Source organism: Pecten maximus, chromosome 6 (assembly GCF_902652985.1).
Source record: "Pecten maximus chromosome 6, xPecMax1.1, whole genome shotgun sequence".
Classification (NCBI taxonomy): domain Eukaryota; kingdom Metazoa; phylum Mollusca; class Bivalvia; order Pectinida; family Pectinidae; genus Pecten; species Pecten maximus.
Genome location: NC_047020.1, coordinates 10,807,637 through 10,823,861, shown reverse-complemented (window position 1 = coordinate 10,823,861; position 16,225 = coordinate 10,807,637). Strand labels below are relative to the sequence as shown.

At 38.6% G+C, this 16,225-nt stretch overlaps 3 protein-coding genes across 7 annotated transcripts in view; 1 reads left to right on the top strand and 2 right to left on the bottom strand.

Annotated features, from left to right (window-relative positions):
* Positions 1-5,853, top strand: part of LOC117328942 (NF-X1-type zinc finger protein NFXL1-like) — a 38,087-nt gene extending 32,234 nt beyond the window's left edge. The window contains exons 19-20 of one of the 2 annotated variants that reach the window (XR_004533081.1): positions 85-4,319; positions 4,431-5,853. Coding sequence is in view for 1 of the 2 variants with exons in the window: in XM_033886574.1 (XP_033742465.1) it covers positions 85-312 (228 nt within the window). In the remaining variant the exon portion in view is untranslated. Of the gene's footprint in view, positions 1-84 lie in introns of both variants that reach the window. The other variant, XM_033886574.1, reaches the window with a different exon arrangement.
* Positions 4,696-9,635, bottom strand: LOC117330032 (sex-determining region Y protein-like). The gene is made up of 2 exons (XM_033888250.1): positions 9,555-9,635; positions 4,696-5,118 (listed from the first exon to the last, which is right to left on the bottom strand). Exons 1-2 carry the CDS (start codon positions 9,633-9,635, stop codon positions 4,696-4,698), a joined length of 504 nt encoding a protein of 167 aa, XP_033744141.1.
* A 4,247-nt stretch (positions 9,636-13,882) lies between these two features.
* Positions 13,883-16,225, bottom strand: part of LOC117328939 — a 30,232-nt gene continuing 27,889 nt past the window's right edge. For all 4 annotated transcript variants that reach the window (XM_033886573.1, XM_033886570.1, XM_033886572.1 and 1 more), the window contains 3 exons: positions 15,828-15,962; positions 15,221-15,295; positions 13,883-14,919 (listed from right to left, as the gene is read on the bottom strand). In XM_033886573.1, the coding sequence (XP_033742464.1) occupies positions 14,692-14,919; positions 15,221-15,295; positions 15,828-15,962 (438 nt within the window). In that variant the 3' untranslated portion in view covers positions 13,883-14,691. The remainder of the gene's footprint in view (positions 14,920-15,220; positions 15,296-15,827; positions 15,963-16,225) is intronic.

The window sequence follows — 16,225 nt, the reverse complement described above, 5'->3', positions numbered from 1 at the left end:
GTTAAGTTTTTTACTCTTAAGTAAACATCCACTTTCTCAGTAGTACTCTTTGGCTGATATCTTCGTTGGACTTTGTCTTTTAAGGAAGAAGAGGAGAAGGAGAAGTCCAAGATAGAGGAAGAGCGTCTGAAGAATCAGGCAGAGATAGAGGAGTATGAGAGAAAGATGAAAGGAGGGAAGAAACGAAAACCACGGAAACAGCATGATGTCACAGTGCAACCGACATTTGTACAAAAATATGGGAAATATTTGGCTTTATCTGTAGTTATAGGAGTTTTAGCCGTGTTTGCCTATCATTTACTACAGATCTAAGTAACACTTCGACAGTTAAACATTCGTTACAGCATCACACAACTTTAGTGCAAATTTCAGATACTGAAGTAGTGAAGATTTGTCACAATGATATTGACTTTCAAATTGAATATGTCCACCATTTATTGTCAAAGATAAAGTGAAGGTAATCATTGTTTTCTTTACAGTAAATATATTCATGTTTGCTTTCTAGTACTATGCAAAAGAAGGAGTAAGAATATAAATAGTTACTATAATTAATGAGAAGTTAGTTCTTTCACTGTGAACTGTTCTCCTGTGCCTAGTCTTTAGAATTAGGCGAGATGATTCGAGATGTATGCAGGGTGGTGGCAGGATCTTTAAAATTGTATTTTTAAGTTAACCTATCATTTGAATATGTGGTCTGGAATATTATCTTGTCATTATTATATGTCTAAATACAACAGGTGTGTGGTATTGGTAATCCTGATATCTATGTGTTAAGGAGATGTGTCTAAATACAACAGGTATGTGGTATTGGTATTCCTGTTATCTGTGTTAAGGAGATGTGTCTAAATACAACAGGTGTGTGGTATTGGTAATCCTGATATCTGTGTTAAGGAGATGTGTCTAAATACAACAGGTGTGTGGTATTGGTAATCCTGATATCTGTGTTAAGGAGATGTGTCTAAATGCAACAGGTGTGTGGTATTGGTATTCATGTTATCTGTGTTAAGGAGATGTGTCTGAATACAACAGGTGTGTGGTATTGGTATTCCTGATATCTATGTGTTAAGGAGATGTGTCTTAATACAGAATGTGTCACCATGGTAGTCCTCAAAAACAAAGACATGTCTTTTACCACTTCACCTAAAAATCACTCTGATTTTGATAGATACTGAGAAACCTTTGAGTATCTTTTTACAGGTACAAGGTAGATGTAATAGAACTTGTAGATTTCTAATGTTTTATTTGAGATCTTGTCACAACTATGCTTACTTGTGCACAAATTAATTATCTAAATGTACAATATGATTTTGTCAAGCTCTTTGTCTAGCTGTAATATTGATAACGTATTGTTAAGTACTATGATGGAAACTCTAACAGTTAGACATTGGGAAGGTGATTTTGTTTTCTCGCTTTTTGAGATTATCAATGACATGTTGCTGCTGATATTATCAATCATTACCTCATTTCACTCAAATTGCAAACAATTTAATCATATGTTTTTAAAGAACTTAATACATTATTTTGTATATCATAAGTGCAGAATGTGATCTTAGTTCACTACATATAAAGTGCCTGCAAGATTGTGTGTAATTAGTTATCCATCTGTTTTCCGTTTGGCTTGCATCCAATGTCAACTTCTTGTTAAGAACTATAAGGCGTAATTCAATGACATTTATAAAATGACATGATGGGACAAAAGGACATCAGGTTTGTTTAAATTATTTACCTGGAAGTGAAACAGCTCAAAACTCCAGATCTTAGTTTTCTTTGTATCATACAAGTTTAGCATTTTCAATGAAAAAATAGAAAATAACATTTTGTAGAACCTTGGATCGGATTGTTCCTTTGTATGGATCAGATTGTAACTTGGTATGGATTGGATTGTACCTCGGTATGGATCAGATTGTAACTTGGTATGGATCGGATTGTACCTTGGTATGGATTGCATTGTACCTCGGTATGGATTGGATTGTACCTTGGTATGGATCGGATTGTACCTTGGTATGGATCAGATTGTACCTTGGTATAGATCGGATTGTACCTCGGTATGGATCAGATTGTACCTCGGTATGGATCGGATTGTAACTTGGTATGGATCAGATTGTACCTTGGTATGGATTGCATTGTACCTTGGTATGGATTGGATTGTACCTTGGTATGGATCGGATTGTACCTTGGTATGGATCAGATTGTACCTCGGTATGGATCGGATTGTACCTCGGTATGGGTCAGATTGTACCTCTGTATGGATCGGATTGTACCTTGCTATGGATCGGATTGTACCTCGGTATGGGTCAGATTGTACCTCGGTATGGATCGGATTGTAACTTGGTATGGATCAGATTGTACCTTGGTATGGATTGGATTGTACCTCGGTATGGATCAGATTGTAACTTGGTATGGATCGGATTGTACCTTGGTATGGATTGGATTGTACCTTGGTATGGATCGGATTGTACCTTGGTATGGATCAGATTGTACCTTGGTATGGATCAGATTGTACCTTGTTATGGATCAGATTGTACCTTGGTATAGATCGGATTGTACCTCGGTATGGATCGGATTGTACCTCGGTATGGATCAGATTGTAACTTGGTACGGATCAGATTGTACCTTGGTATGGATCAGATGTTCCTTGGTATGGATCGGATTGTACCTTGGTATGGATCGGATTGTACCTTGGTATGGATCAGATTGTACCTTGGTATGGATTGCATTGTACCTTGGTATAGATCGGATTGTACCTCGGTATGGATCGGATTGTACCTCGGTATGGGTCAGATTGTACCTCTGTATGGATCGGATTGTACCTCTGTATGGATCGGATTGTAACTTGGTATGGATCGGATTGTACCTTGGTATGGATCGGATTGTACCTCGGTATGGATCGGATTGTACCTCGGTATGGGTCAGATTGTACCTCGGTATGGATCGGATTGTACCTCGGTATGGGTCAGATTGTACCTCTGTATGGATCGGATTGTAACTTGGTATGGATCAGATTGTACCTTGGTATGGATTGGATTGTACCTCGGTATGGATTGCATTGTACCTTGGTATGGATTGGATTGTACCTCGGTATGGATTGGATTGTACCTTGGTATGGATCGGATTGTACCTTGGTATGGATCAGATTGTACCTTGGTATAGATCGGATTGTACCTCGGTATGGATCGGATTGTACCTCGGTATGGGTCAGATTGTACCTCTGTATGGATCGGATTGTACCTCTGTATGGATCGGATTGTAATTTGGTATGGATCGGATTGTACCTTGGTATGGATCAGATTGTACCTTGCTATGGATCGGATTGTACCTTGGTATGGGTCAGATTGTACCTCGGTATGGATTGGATTGTACCTTGGTATGGATCACATTGTACCTTGGTATGGATCGCATTGTACCTTGGTATGGATCGCATTGTACCTTTGTATGGTTTTGTTTAAGTTCATATTTTGTGTTGAATTACTGAAATATTTATGATTTAAAATGCAACATATTGAAAGTAGTGAATGACCAAACCTCAGACACCAAACCTAATCACCAAACTTTACCACCAAACCTTATCACCAAACTGATTTTGATGTCATGGATGTTTATATACAAGGTGGCATTACTATTGTATTATTGTATATGTGTATATTCATTTCTATTTATTTATGTGTTGCGATACCGGTGTAGCAATATGTGCTGGTTACTTTTAGTGATGTCTGGATCATGAAAAAATCACTGATACATTTGCATCATAAGAGCTAATCACCAGATTATGAAAAGCTTTATTGTGAGGTTCTAATCATCACTGTGATTTACACATTTAAGGATTTAATGCTCCTACGTTCCTCCTATACATCGACATAGAATACTACAGGCCAGTCATGCTTAACATGGAGGTAAAATGTACTCATCTATACTAGGTATAAAACACTCTGTTACACTCCTGTACTAGTAATAATACTGTACTAGTTGAAATACCATGTTCAGTTACAATACTGTACTAGTTCTAAGCCCATAATTATTTGAAATGATACATTTATTGTTTCCTTTGTATACTATTGTTGTTGATTTTACACTACCAAATCAATGTGGCATTTGAATCAGACATAAATAACAATAATTAGATTCAAAGTAAAATGGTCACTTTTCTTTATTAACCAAAGTGAGGCAGGGCAAGGTTTCAAGGAATGACAGTAAAGTAAATAAAGGTCAAGGTTACAAGGGATGGAAGTAAAGTAAATAAAGGTCAAGGTTACAAGGGATGGAAGTAAAGTAAATAAAGGCCAAGGTTACAAGGGATGGAAGTAAAGTAAATAAAGGTCAAGGTTACAAGGAATGGAGTATAAGTAAATAAAGGTCAAGGTTACAAGGGATTGAAGTAAAGTAAATAAAGATCAAGGTTACAAGGGATGGAAGTAAAGTAAATAAAGGTCAAGGTTACAGAAGGTAAATATTATGTTGGGAGTTTACATATGAGATGGTCAAGGTCACGTTGGTTAGGTAAGACACAGATGATCATTGCAAGGATGATATCCCAACATTAGTTACCATAGTTACCATATCTGTGTTCATAAAGTGCTGTGTAAAGGTGTTCATTCCAGGGTCACGTGTCTCTACTTTGCCATGTGTTAGTGTAAATATCAAAAGGTGTGTCGATGTGACTGTGACTGTTGGTGGTCACCACTGTGTGACTGTTTGTGGTCACCACCACTGTGGCTGTTGGTGGTCATCACTGTGTGACTGTTGGTGGTCATCACTGTTTGGCTGTTGGTGGTCACCACTGTTTGGCTGTTGGTGGTCACCACTGTTTGGCTGTTGGTGGTCACCACTGTGTGACTGTTGGTGGTCACCACTGTGTGACTGTTTGTGGTCACCACCATGTGGCTGTTGGTGGCCATCACTGTTTGGCTGTTGGTGGTCATCACTGTTTGGCTGTTGGTGGTCACCACTGTGTGACTGTTGGTGGTCACCACTGTTTGGCTGTTGTTGGTCACTACTGTTTGGCTGGTGGTGGTCACCACTGTGTGACTGTTGGTGGTCACCACTGTGTGGCTGTTGGTGGTCACCACTGTGTGACTGTTGGTGGTCACCACTGTTTGGCTGTTGGTGGTCACCACTGTGTGACTGTTAGTTTTCACCACTGTGTGACTGTTTGTGGTCACAATATTAATGATGGTGTGACTGTTGGTGGTCACCACTGTGTGACTGTTGGTGGTCACCACTGTGTGACTGTTAGTTGTCACCACTGTGTGACTGTTTGTGGTCACAATATTAATGATGGTGTGACTGTTGGTGATCACCACTGTGTGGCTGTTGGTGGTCACAATGATGATGTGCTGTAGATCTACACGAGGGAGTTGATGTATATATTTGGCAATCTGTGAATTGTATATAATTTTGTTACAAAATAATTCTAGTCCAAAGAAGAACTTTTGCAATTTGTTATTTACCAAGTTCAGAATCAGCAGTTTGATATGTTATCTTTAGTTATATGTCCTTGGTGGTTTTAAAGTTCATGTTTTAGATATTGTGTTTCATTTTACTCTTTTCAAAGTTCAGGCAGATATTGATATAGTGTTAAGTTTTAACTTTTTCAGTACTGTTTTATTATTATCATAAAGTGCTGTGTTAATGTGTATATTTGACCTTGTTTAAAGAATTGAATCTTGAAAAATACATCGTGATATTGATTTGTCCGTGATTTTGTTACATATATGGCCACAACACCTGCTGTACTTTCCATTGTAAGTTCTGAAGACATGGCTTCCTACCAACTTCTGAGAAAAAACAAACTTATTTACTATTTGTGTTTAAAAAAATTGTAAGTGAATCATGGTGAAATAAATGTATTAAAACATCCTTATTTGTTTTTGTCTTTTTGTTTTGTTTGTTTGGGTTTTTTTTTTCATTTCTAGATCTGAACAACACATCATCGCAACTCTTACAAACGTTCCCTTGATAATGATCTGAACAACGGATCATCGTAACTCTCACAAACGTTCCCTAGAAAATGATCTGAACAACACAGCATCGTAACTCACACAAACGTTCTCTAGATAATGATCTGAACAACATATCATCGCAACTCTTACAAACGTTCCCTTGATATGATCTGAACAACGGATCATCGTAACTCTCACAAACGTTCCCTAGATAATGATCTAAACAACACAGCATCGTAACTCTCACAAACGTTCCCTAGATAATGATCTAAACAACACAGCATCGTAACTCTCACAAACGTTCCCTAGATAATGATCTAAACAACACAGCATCGTAACTCTCACAAACGTTCCCTAATAAGAACAACACAGCATCGTAACTCTCACAAACGTTCCCTAGATAATGATCTGAACAACACAGCATCGTAACTCTCACAAACGTTCTCTAGATAATGATCTGAACAACACAGCATCGTAACTCTCACAAACGTTCCCTAGATAATGATCTAAACAACACAGCATCGTAACTCTCACAAACGTTCCCTAGATAATGATCTAAACAACACAGCATTGTAACTCTCACAAACGTTCCCTAGATAATGATCTAAACAACACAGCATCGTAACTCTCACAAACGTTCCCTAGATAATGATCTAAACAACACAGCATTGTAACTCTCACAAACGTTCCCTAGATAATGATCTAAACAACACAGCATTGTAACTCTCACAAACGTTTCCCTAGATAATGATCTGAACAACACAGCATCTGTAACTCTCACAAACGTTCCTCTAGATAATGATCTAAACAACACAGCATCGTAACTCTCACAAACGTTCCCTAGATAATGATCTAAACAACACAGCATCGTAACTCTCACAAACGTTCCCTAGATAATGATCTAAACAACACAGCATCGTAACTCTCACAAACGTTCCCTAGATAATGATCTGAACAACACAGCATCGTAACTCTCACAAACGTTCCCTAGATAATGATCTGAACAACACAGCATCGTAACTCTCACAAACGTTCCCTAGATAATGATCTGAAACAACACAGCATCGTAACTCTCACAAACGTTCCCTAGATAATGATCTGAACAACACAGCATCGTAACTCTCACAAACGTTCCCTAGATAATGATCTAAACAACACAGCATCGTAACTCTCACAAACGTTCCCTAGATAATGATCTGAACAACCCAGCATCGTAACTCACACAAACGTTCCCTAGATAATGATCTAAACAACACAGCATCGTAACTCTCACAAACGTTCCCTAGATAATGATCTGAACAACACAGCATCGTAACTCTCACAAACGTTCCCTAGATACTGATCTGAACAACTCAGCATCGTAACTCTCACAAACGTTCTCTAGATAATGATCTGAACAACACAGCATCGTAACTCTCACAAACGTTCCCTAGATAATGATCTGAACAACACAGCATCGTAACTCTCACAAACGTTCCCTAGATAATGATCTGAACAACACAGCATCGTAACTCTCACAAACGTTCCCTAGATAATGATCTGAACAACACAGCATCGTAACTCTCACAAACGTTCCCTAGATAATGATCTGAACAACACAGCATCGTAACTCTCACAAACGTTCTCTAGATAATGATCTGAACAACACAGCATCGTAACTCTCACAAACGTTCTCTAGATAATGATCTAAACACAGCATCGTAACTCTCACAAACGTTCCCTAGATAATGATCTAAACAACACAGCATCGTAACTCTCACAAACGTTCCCTATATAATGATCTGAACAACACAGCATCGTAACTCTCACAAACGTTCCATAGATAATGATCTGAACAACACAGCATCGTAACTCTCACAAACGTTCCCTAGATAATGATCTGAACAACACAGCATCGTAACTCTCACAAACGTTCCCTATATAATGATCTAAACAACACAGCATCGTAACTCACACAAACGTTCTCTAGATAATGATCTGAACAACACAGCATCGTAACTCTTACAAACGTTCTCTAGATAATGATCTGAACAACCCAGCATCGTAACTCACACAAACGTTCTCTAGATAATGATCTGAACAACACAGCATCGTAACTCTTACAAACGTTCTCTAGATAATGATCTGAACAACCCAGCATCGTAACTCACACAAACGTTCCCTTGATAATGATCTGAACAACACAGCATCGTAACTCTCACAAACGTTCCCTAGATAATGATCTGAACAACACAGCATCGTAACTCTCACAAACGTTCTCTAGATAATGATCTAAACAACACAGCATCGTAACTCTCACAAACGTTCCCTAGATAATGATCTAAACAACACAGCATCGTAACTCTCACAAACGTTCCCTTCCCTAAAAAAATAATGATCTAAACAACACATCATCGCAACTCTTACAAACGTTCCCTAGATAATGATCTGAACAACACAGCATTGTAACTTCCACAAACGTTCCATAGATTACGATTGCTAGAGTGATGTAATGTGGGACATTACTATTCATTGCTATTTATGGTTATATTTAAAACACCTATTATCACTAATGAGTCCCTGAAAGACAAATCGGTTGTGTGGTGCTATTTAATTCGTTTTTCCGTGTTATTGTATGCAACTCTCAATTTGAACGGATTGATGCTAACATCTTATTGTCCTTTGTATTATCCTTTGAGATTGGAGTTGGGAGATACTGCTGGTGGACAGCAGTCCACAGTGCTGTAACCTGATGCTTTTGAATAGTGGCACGGTTAGGAATATATACATGTGTTTGATGTGTTGTTTGATGTGTTGTTTATGGGATTAAGGCGCTATTACCCCTTTCTATCCAGGTTTTGACTTATTTTAGTTTCCGCGGTCGCCTCAAAGGCATCGATACATCAGAACAGCTGACGAGTCCCAGCAGAATGAAACAGCTACATGGTGCAGTTTAAAACTATCTCATTTTGTTTTAAATGTCGTCTTTTGTACAATACTTACAGTGGTAGCATAATCCTGAAACGACACCAATCTGCTCCATGTAACGATATTCGTCTGATAGACGCATTCTAAAGGTAACGATCTCTACACACGGCCAATAACACTACTGTTTTACGTAGATACACATTTTAAGTATATGCCGATACAGTACTATAAGTACGCGGAAATAGTCTATACACGACAATGGTCTATACACATTGTACATTACACGAAAATGTACATTCAACTAAAAAAAAAACATTATTCAGTCATACATGTATTTCCATAGTGATTTGAATTAATGAGATGAAAGCTAATATTTTGAAATGATTGGTGAATTCATTGAATTAATAAACTAAATGTTTGAAAACAAAGTCCACATCAATTAATGTAATGCGAGTAAAACGATATTTACATTTATACTTTACACATAAATTATAAATAAAAAGACCAAAGTTCAAGATTCATTCATGCTCAAGACATCTCGAGTAATTATCTTTACTGATTCGGATTTTTATTGCAGGTGCGCGTGCTCCCTGATTAGACATCAATGACCATGCCATCTTTAGATTTATTGATACATGTACATCTGCGAGCAGAGATGACATTTATAGTAAGTTGACCAGGACAAGCACAGTATCTACCAGATTTGATTACCCGAAGACTGAATGTATGGGAAGATGCGAAGTTTTCAGCCTTCCTTGGTGGTAACCTTTCCACGGATTGTGTATTCCCCATCATGCGACGGAATCTTTTGCAAACATTGTGTATTTTTCGCATAACTGAAAGGACCTGTAGGATCTTTAATCAAGAAACCTGTCAAGAATTGGACTGAAGCCCTGGGTAAGTAAAAACATGACATAATGAGTGACCATGCCACCGGACAGCCTTAAAGATGAACGAGGATTTCCTGTCAACTTATAGAATCCCGACGTTAGCTATAGATGTCCGAGGCCAGTCCGCCATGGTTGACCTAATCAACAGAAACAAAGAGATCATCAAGTCCATTGCCTCCACTTTGCTATTTTTTGGAAAACAAAAAAAAAATTGCTCTACGTGGCCACTGTGACGATGGAACCAGTAACGACGAGGCTTTCAACCGAGGCAATTTTCATGAGTTGTTGCAGTTTCACATAGATACAGAGGCCACCCAACTAGAGAAGCATATACAGACAGCTAGCAGGGCAACATATATCTCTAATAACATACAGAACCAGTTGGTTGGCATTATTGGTGACAGGTTCGTGACCACATCTCGGAAGAAGTAAGAAAGGCCAAGATTTTCTCCATCCTTGCTGACGAAGTTACAGATTCTTCCAACTGGGAACAACTTTCCTTGGTCGTGCGGTTATGGACACAGTAAATACCATTAAGGAACAGTTTCTCTGCTTCCTCAACTGTGAGTCTGTGACAGGAGAGTCTTTGACGACCAGAATACGCGACACCATACAGGAGCTTGATATCCCTATTTAGAACTTGAGAGGGCAGAGATATGATGGCGGTTCAAACATGGCTGGGCATGTGAAGGGTGTACAGGGACGAATCCTAGCAATCAACGACAAGGCCATTGATGTCCACTGCGCAGCACACTGCCTGAACCTTAGCATTATCAAGGCATGCCAGACCCCTGTAATGAGAAACATAATGGGAATGAATGATACTTGCTTATGGTGTAGTACTTGCTTCGCCAAAACGTCCGAGACACCTGGAGAAGATTATCAAGATGGAGGCTCCACTGGGAAAAAACAAACTTGTTGACTTGTGCAAGACACGTAGATAGAGACATATTGGAAACCTTCAGTGAACTGATTCATGTTATTGTGAGCTGCTTAGAGGATGTGGTCGACACCAGCAAGATGTTGGACTCTGATACCTTAGTGAAGACCAGAGGATTGTTGGTATGTCTCCCGAACTTCGAGTTCCTTGTTGTGTTCATCATTATATTTACATTCTGTGTTGCATTTGCCTATATATCTATTTCCTTAGTAAACCAAATTGCATTTATGAGACTGTATACTGCAATTTACAGTTATTCGGTCAGTGCAGGAATATACAGCTTCAGGTGTTGTAGGTTAAAACAAGTTACATTCGGCCTAGATAGCTTTCGAATGCTAGCATGTATCTACATAAACTACCACAAAAAGTAAAGCAACACAAATTATGAGAGTAAAATTTAATAATATAAAAATGAAGTCGACCGACTCGACACAAACTTATTATAGGCGCTATTCTTGATCTATACGAACTAAGTAATCAAATTGTCAATGTCATCACACACACACAGGGGCTCGTTGCCGAATTTTCATAAATGCTAACTTAGACACGACAGCATTTATACAAAAATATCTTGTGAAATTCGGCAGTATCGACATGGTTTCCAGTTGTGTATGCATACTGAATTATAGTTTTGTGGTTATTCAATGATGTCAAATGCCTACCTTACTCCAAAATCGAGCCCCTGTGAAGTTGAACATCGTCTGCTATTGCTAAGTTAGTGACACTGACTGGTTAGACAGGAATCGATTTCGAAAGAAATGTACTTGGAATCGTTTTCACCTACTGTCAAGACGACTTTCATTAAGAATTTAAGAGCTAATATTCCTCTGAAAATAACGTTAATCCAGTCGATAGAAACATAAGTGTTTCCGAGGAATCGAGTCTGTCCTGTGCAATACCCGTTCAACGCCGCATTACTTCTAAATGTTAACCGTATATCATTGCGCCGAAAAACGGCTTTTATCTTAAACAATCAGAGATTATGCAATTGTGAACAATTTGACGATATCCACAAACGTATATGAAATATGACATCAAAGCCAAATCTGTGCAAAAACCAGTGTATGTGATTGCTAACGCCCTAACGGGCGACATTATTCTTAAATTAAGAACTGTCTGAGGTATCTGAAACCAGTTACTGTTAATGTGAAACAGCGTTCAACGGACACTCAACTTTTATTACCAACACCTCTGATAAAGTTGCCGATGGCGGTGGGCAGCCGACACTAACCATCTTTTCAACATGGTGAAATTCAGAATACTGAAATCGGCTTTGGGAAGATAATAAATTACATAACTACAACTCTCATGTAATTAATGAAAACAGTTCACTAGTTACTTACCTGTAGAACACGGGTCGTCTATTACATCTGTCAGTGGTCGCATGTTTAGTCGGTGTCTAATTTTAGAACACGGGTCGTCTGTCAGTGCTTGCCTGTTTTGTCTGTAATAAGTACGTTTACAGTATTCAAAGCTATTAATAAATCAGCCAGGTGAAGGAATGCCTCCGGGATGTTAGAAAGGATGACGAGGAGAAGATGGCGCGATGAGACAGCACTACCAGTAACCATCAGGGATGACATGCAGGTCTGTGACGCTGCATTATATCCCAATCTCAACATGCTGATGCGAATACTCTGCACTGTACCAGTCACCTATTTTGCTATCAACAGCTAAGGTCATTTAAGGTTGACAATAGGATTTGTAGACTTTTTGCTAGTATTTCTTCATTACTGGCCTCGCGTTGGCTGATACAGATCATTTTAAAAAAAAATATTGGAAGCCTCTCAGCAAAAATGTAAATGTTCATGCAGCCGTTGAAAAGAACAAGGATAATGATACGTTCTCCAAAAGGGTAAAAGCTCTCTGCTTCAACGACGTCATCCGCCATTCTTAGGTTAAATCTGGGTCCTAAAATGAGAACTTCAGGGATGACAACGCAACCACTAGTCATATCAAAGAGTATCGGACATATCTGACGTCATATCGCACAATGGAATAGAATATTACGAAATGAGAACACGATGTCGTCCATAAAACATTTCTTCCCAACTATCGTTCCCCACCAGTAGTCATATTTGTCGCAGAAGTCGTGATAATAACTGGAACATATTAATACTGCAGGTATCGGAAGCAGAGATGCTGGAAAATCAACGATATTATACGACGTACATATCCGATCGTCACGATAAATAATTTTGAAGATAATCGCCAAAGGTCTGTGTTACCTGTTGTGACAAGGTCTGTGTTACCTGTACTGACAAGGTGTGTGTTACCTGTACTGACAAGGTCTGTGTTACCTGTTCTGACAAGGTCTGTGTTACCTGTTATGACAAGGTGTGTGTTACCTGTTCTGGCAAGGTGTGTGTTACCTATTCTATCAAGGTCTGTGTTACCTGTTCTGACAAGGTGTTACCTATTCTGACAAGGTCTGTGTTACCTATTCTGACAAGGTGTGTGTTACCTGTTCTGACAAGGTCTGTGTTACCTGTTCTGGCAAGGTGTGTGTTACCTGTTGTGACAAGGTGTGTGTTATCTGTTCTGACAAGGTGTGTGTTACCTATTCTGTCAAGGTCTGTGTTACCTATTCTATCAAGGTCTGTGTTACCTGTTCTGACAAGGTCTCTGTTTCCTGTTTTGACAAGATCTCTGTTACCTGTTCTGACAAGGTCTCTGTTTCCTGTTTTGACAAGATCTCTGTTACCTGTTCTGACAAGGTCTGTGTTACCTATTCTGACAAGGTCTCTGTTACCTATACTGACAAGGTCTCTGTTACCTGTTCTGACAAGGTCTGTGTTACCTATTCTATCAAGGTCTGTGTTACCTGTTCTGACAAGGTCTCTGTTTCCTGTTTTGACAAGATCTCTGTTACCTGTTCTGACAAGGTATGTGTTACCTGTTCTGACAAGGTCTGTGTTACCTGTTATGACAAGGTCTGTGTTACCTGTTCTGACAAGGTCTCTGTTTCCTGTTTTGACAAGATATCTGTTACCTGTTCTGACAAGGTATCTGTTACCTGTTCTGACAAGGTCTCTGTCACCTGTTCTGGGAAGGACTATGTTACCTGCCTTAAGTCCGACTCATATTACTCGGCCCAGTCTGATATACGGTACATGTTTTTACTAGTCCGGAAAAAGCTTCATATTGCTACTAGACATTCGGATAATGGTAGAATATTTTCGTGACTAAACCACAAAACATAATATTGGTGTCGTGTTTCTATTTGAGCATTTATTTTTGTTAAGGACCATTTAAGGACCATTTTACACTCTGCTTACATTGTATCAGCAAGGTGAAAATACTTCTGTATTGAGTAACGATGATTATATAGTACTAAAAACATCTTCTAACGGCCAACAACTTTTACAGGGCATGTGTGTTTTTATTATCAAGTTAACTGACCAGAGGAAGAAAGGCTTACAGAACGCATGGGCCGTTCGAAGAAGTTTAAACATGTTTTGTTATGTAATTTGTTGTTATCGTTGTTTGGATGAAACAATGCATTACAGTTGATTGAAAGATTATAAATGATATCTTTATTCTTAGAATACTGTGCTATTGTCTGTATATTTGTATAAAACTTTATTAAGTGAAGTAATGGTATGGACGTTTTACCAACTCATAAGAACGATGAAATTGATGAAATCATTATATGTTACCCACAACACTTTAATAATGGGGAAATAAATGAAATAAGGTAAAGAATAAAAATGATTTAAAACAAAATATAAAAAGTTTTAATCGCATTGTCATTTCACCACTGTGTTTGTTTCCATCATACTCCTCCACAGTGGGATGTATTTCGTCGGGGCCCTGGCTTTATATCACCAGTGTATTTCGGTTTGTCTGCCTTTCGTTTTATATTTGCAGATTTTTTTTCGAATACTTATCACAAAGGAAGGAAACGAAATGAATGTCTTCATTAATACTGGTGATGAATTTGACCAACTCCACTAGCCATTTAGCAGCAGTATCACAAATGTCTGTCTGACCTCCACACACGTGAAGGACACTGTCGTTACACTATAGTGTTGATCTCGCGCAGTATTGTCCTAGTAGAGACCCAGTCATGGATCACAGTGGATTTATATTCGTCCCAGTCCAGCTTCCTTTGTAAATTGTCTTGCATCACAGTCTCTTTCGGATATGCTCGGACGTTTTCTCTCAACATACACCGCACATCATCGTTCATGTACTTTAGGAACACCTTCTTCGATAACATAACCACCTCCGCGCCATTGCTCACCTGGAAGCCATCAACAGATACAATGAACGATTTCCATTTTGATTAGTGCACAATATAAATAAAATGTAATATAGAAATACATATTTTTTTGTAAAACATGTCAATTTTTGCATAATCAGTGAAAACGTAATTTTCGACAAGCCTCTTCAATGTATTATATCGTGTCAATCGTTCTAGTTATGGTGGCAAAACTACCAAACCTAAAGGACAATATCACCATTAAATAGAAAAGCGACATACAAACACGAACCAATGGTAATCGTGTACACAGGCTTTATCAACTGTGGTAGTGTTAACTTACCAACGCGGTAGGTGGGGACTCGTTCAGCATGTCGTCGATATCATCACTCCCCCATCCTGTCAGTGTGTTGATCCCCTGAAACGTCAACATACCATTGTCAACAGAATGCAACAACCAGTTGTAACACTGCTCAGAAACGTCAATACACCATTGTCAACAGAATACAATTACCAGGTGTTACACTGCACAGAAACGTCAATATACTATTGTCAACAGAATACAATCACCAGGTGTTACACTGCACAGAAACGTCAATACACCATTGTCAACAGAATACAATTACCAGGTGTTACACTGCACAGAAACGTCAATATACTATTGTCAACAGAATACAATCACCAGGTGTTACACTTCCCTGAAACGTCAACATACCATTGTCAATAGAATACAATTACCAGATGTTACACTGCACAGAAACGTCAACATACCATTGTCAACAGAATACAATCACCAGGTGTTACACTGCACAGAAATGTCAACATATCATTGTCAACAGAATATAATCACATCACCAGGTGTTACAATGCTCAGAAACGTAAACAACCATTGTCAACAGAATACAACAACCAGGTGTTACACTGCTCTGGCTAGCCCGGACAATACTTACAAAGGAATCTTTTGGATGTAACAATTCTATCATAACGAAGATGTTTTCACGCCGACTGGTAACTTGTTCCTGGAAGTCCGGGCTGTCCCGAGGAGAAGGCTTCATTGACTGGATTTTGTCTGTTGTCGGGAACATCTGTGACAAACGTAACCGGTGAATGATCACTAGGGAGTTTGTTTTAAATGGAATTTGTAATTGAATGTTTGCTGCATTTTCATTAGCCGTAGAACTGTGACTAGCAATTGACAGTCTATAAGTACAATGATACGAGTAAGGAAAATGTTTTGATAACATGACGACATCTGAATTCTTCATTAATCTACTTTTCATCAGGAGATAATCATAGTTGATGATTTATCTGTGAACGATTAGGATAATGTTCACGGTACGTTGTATCA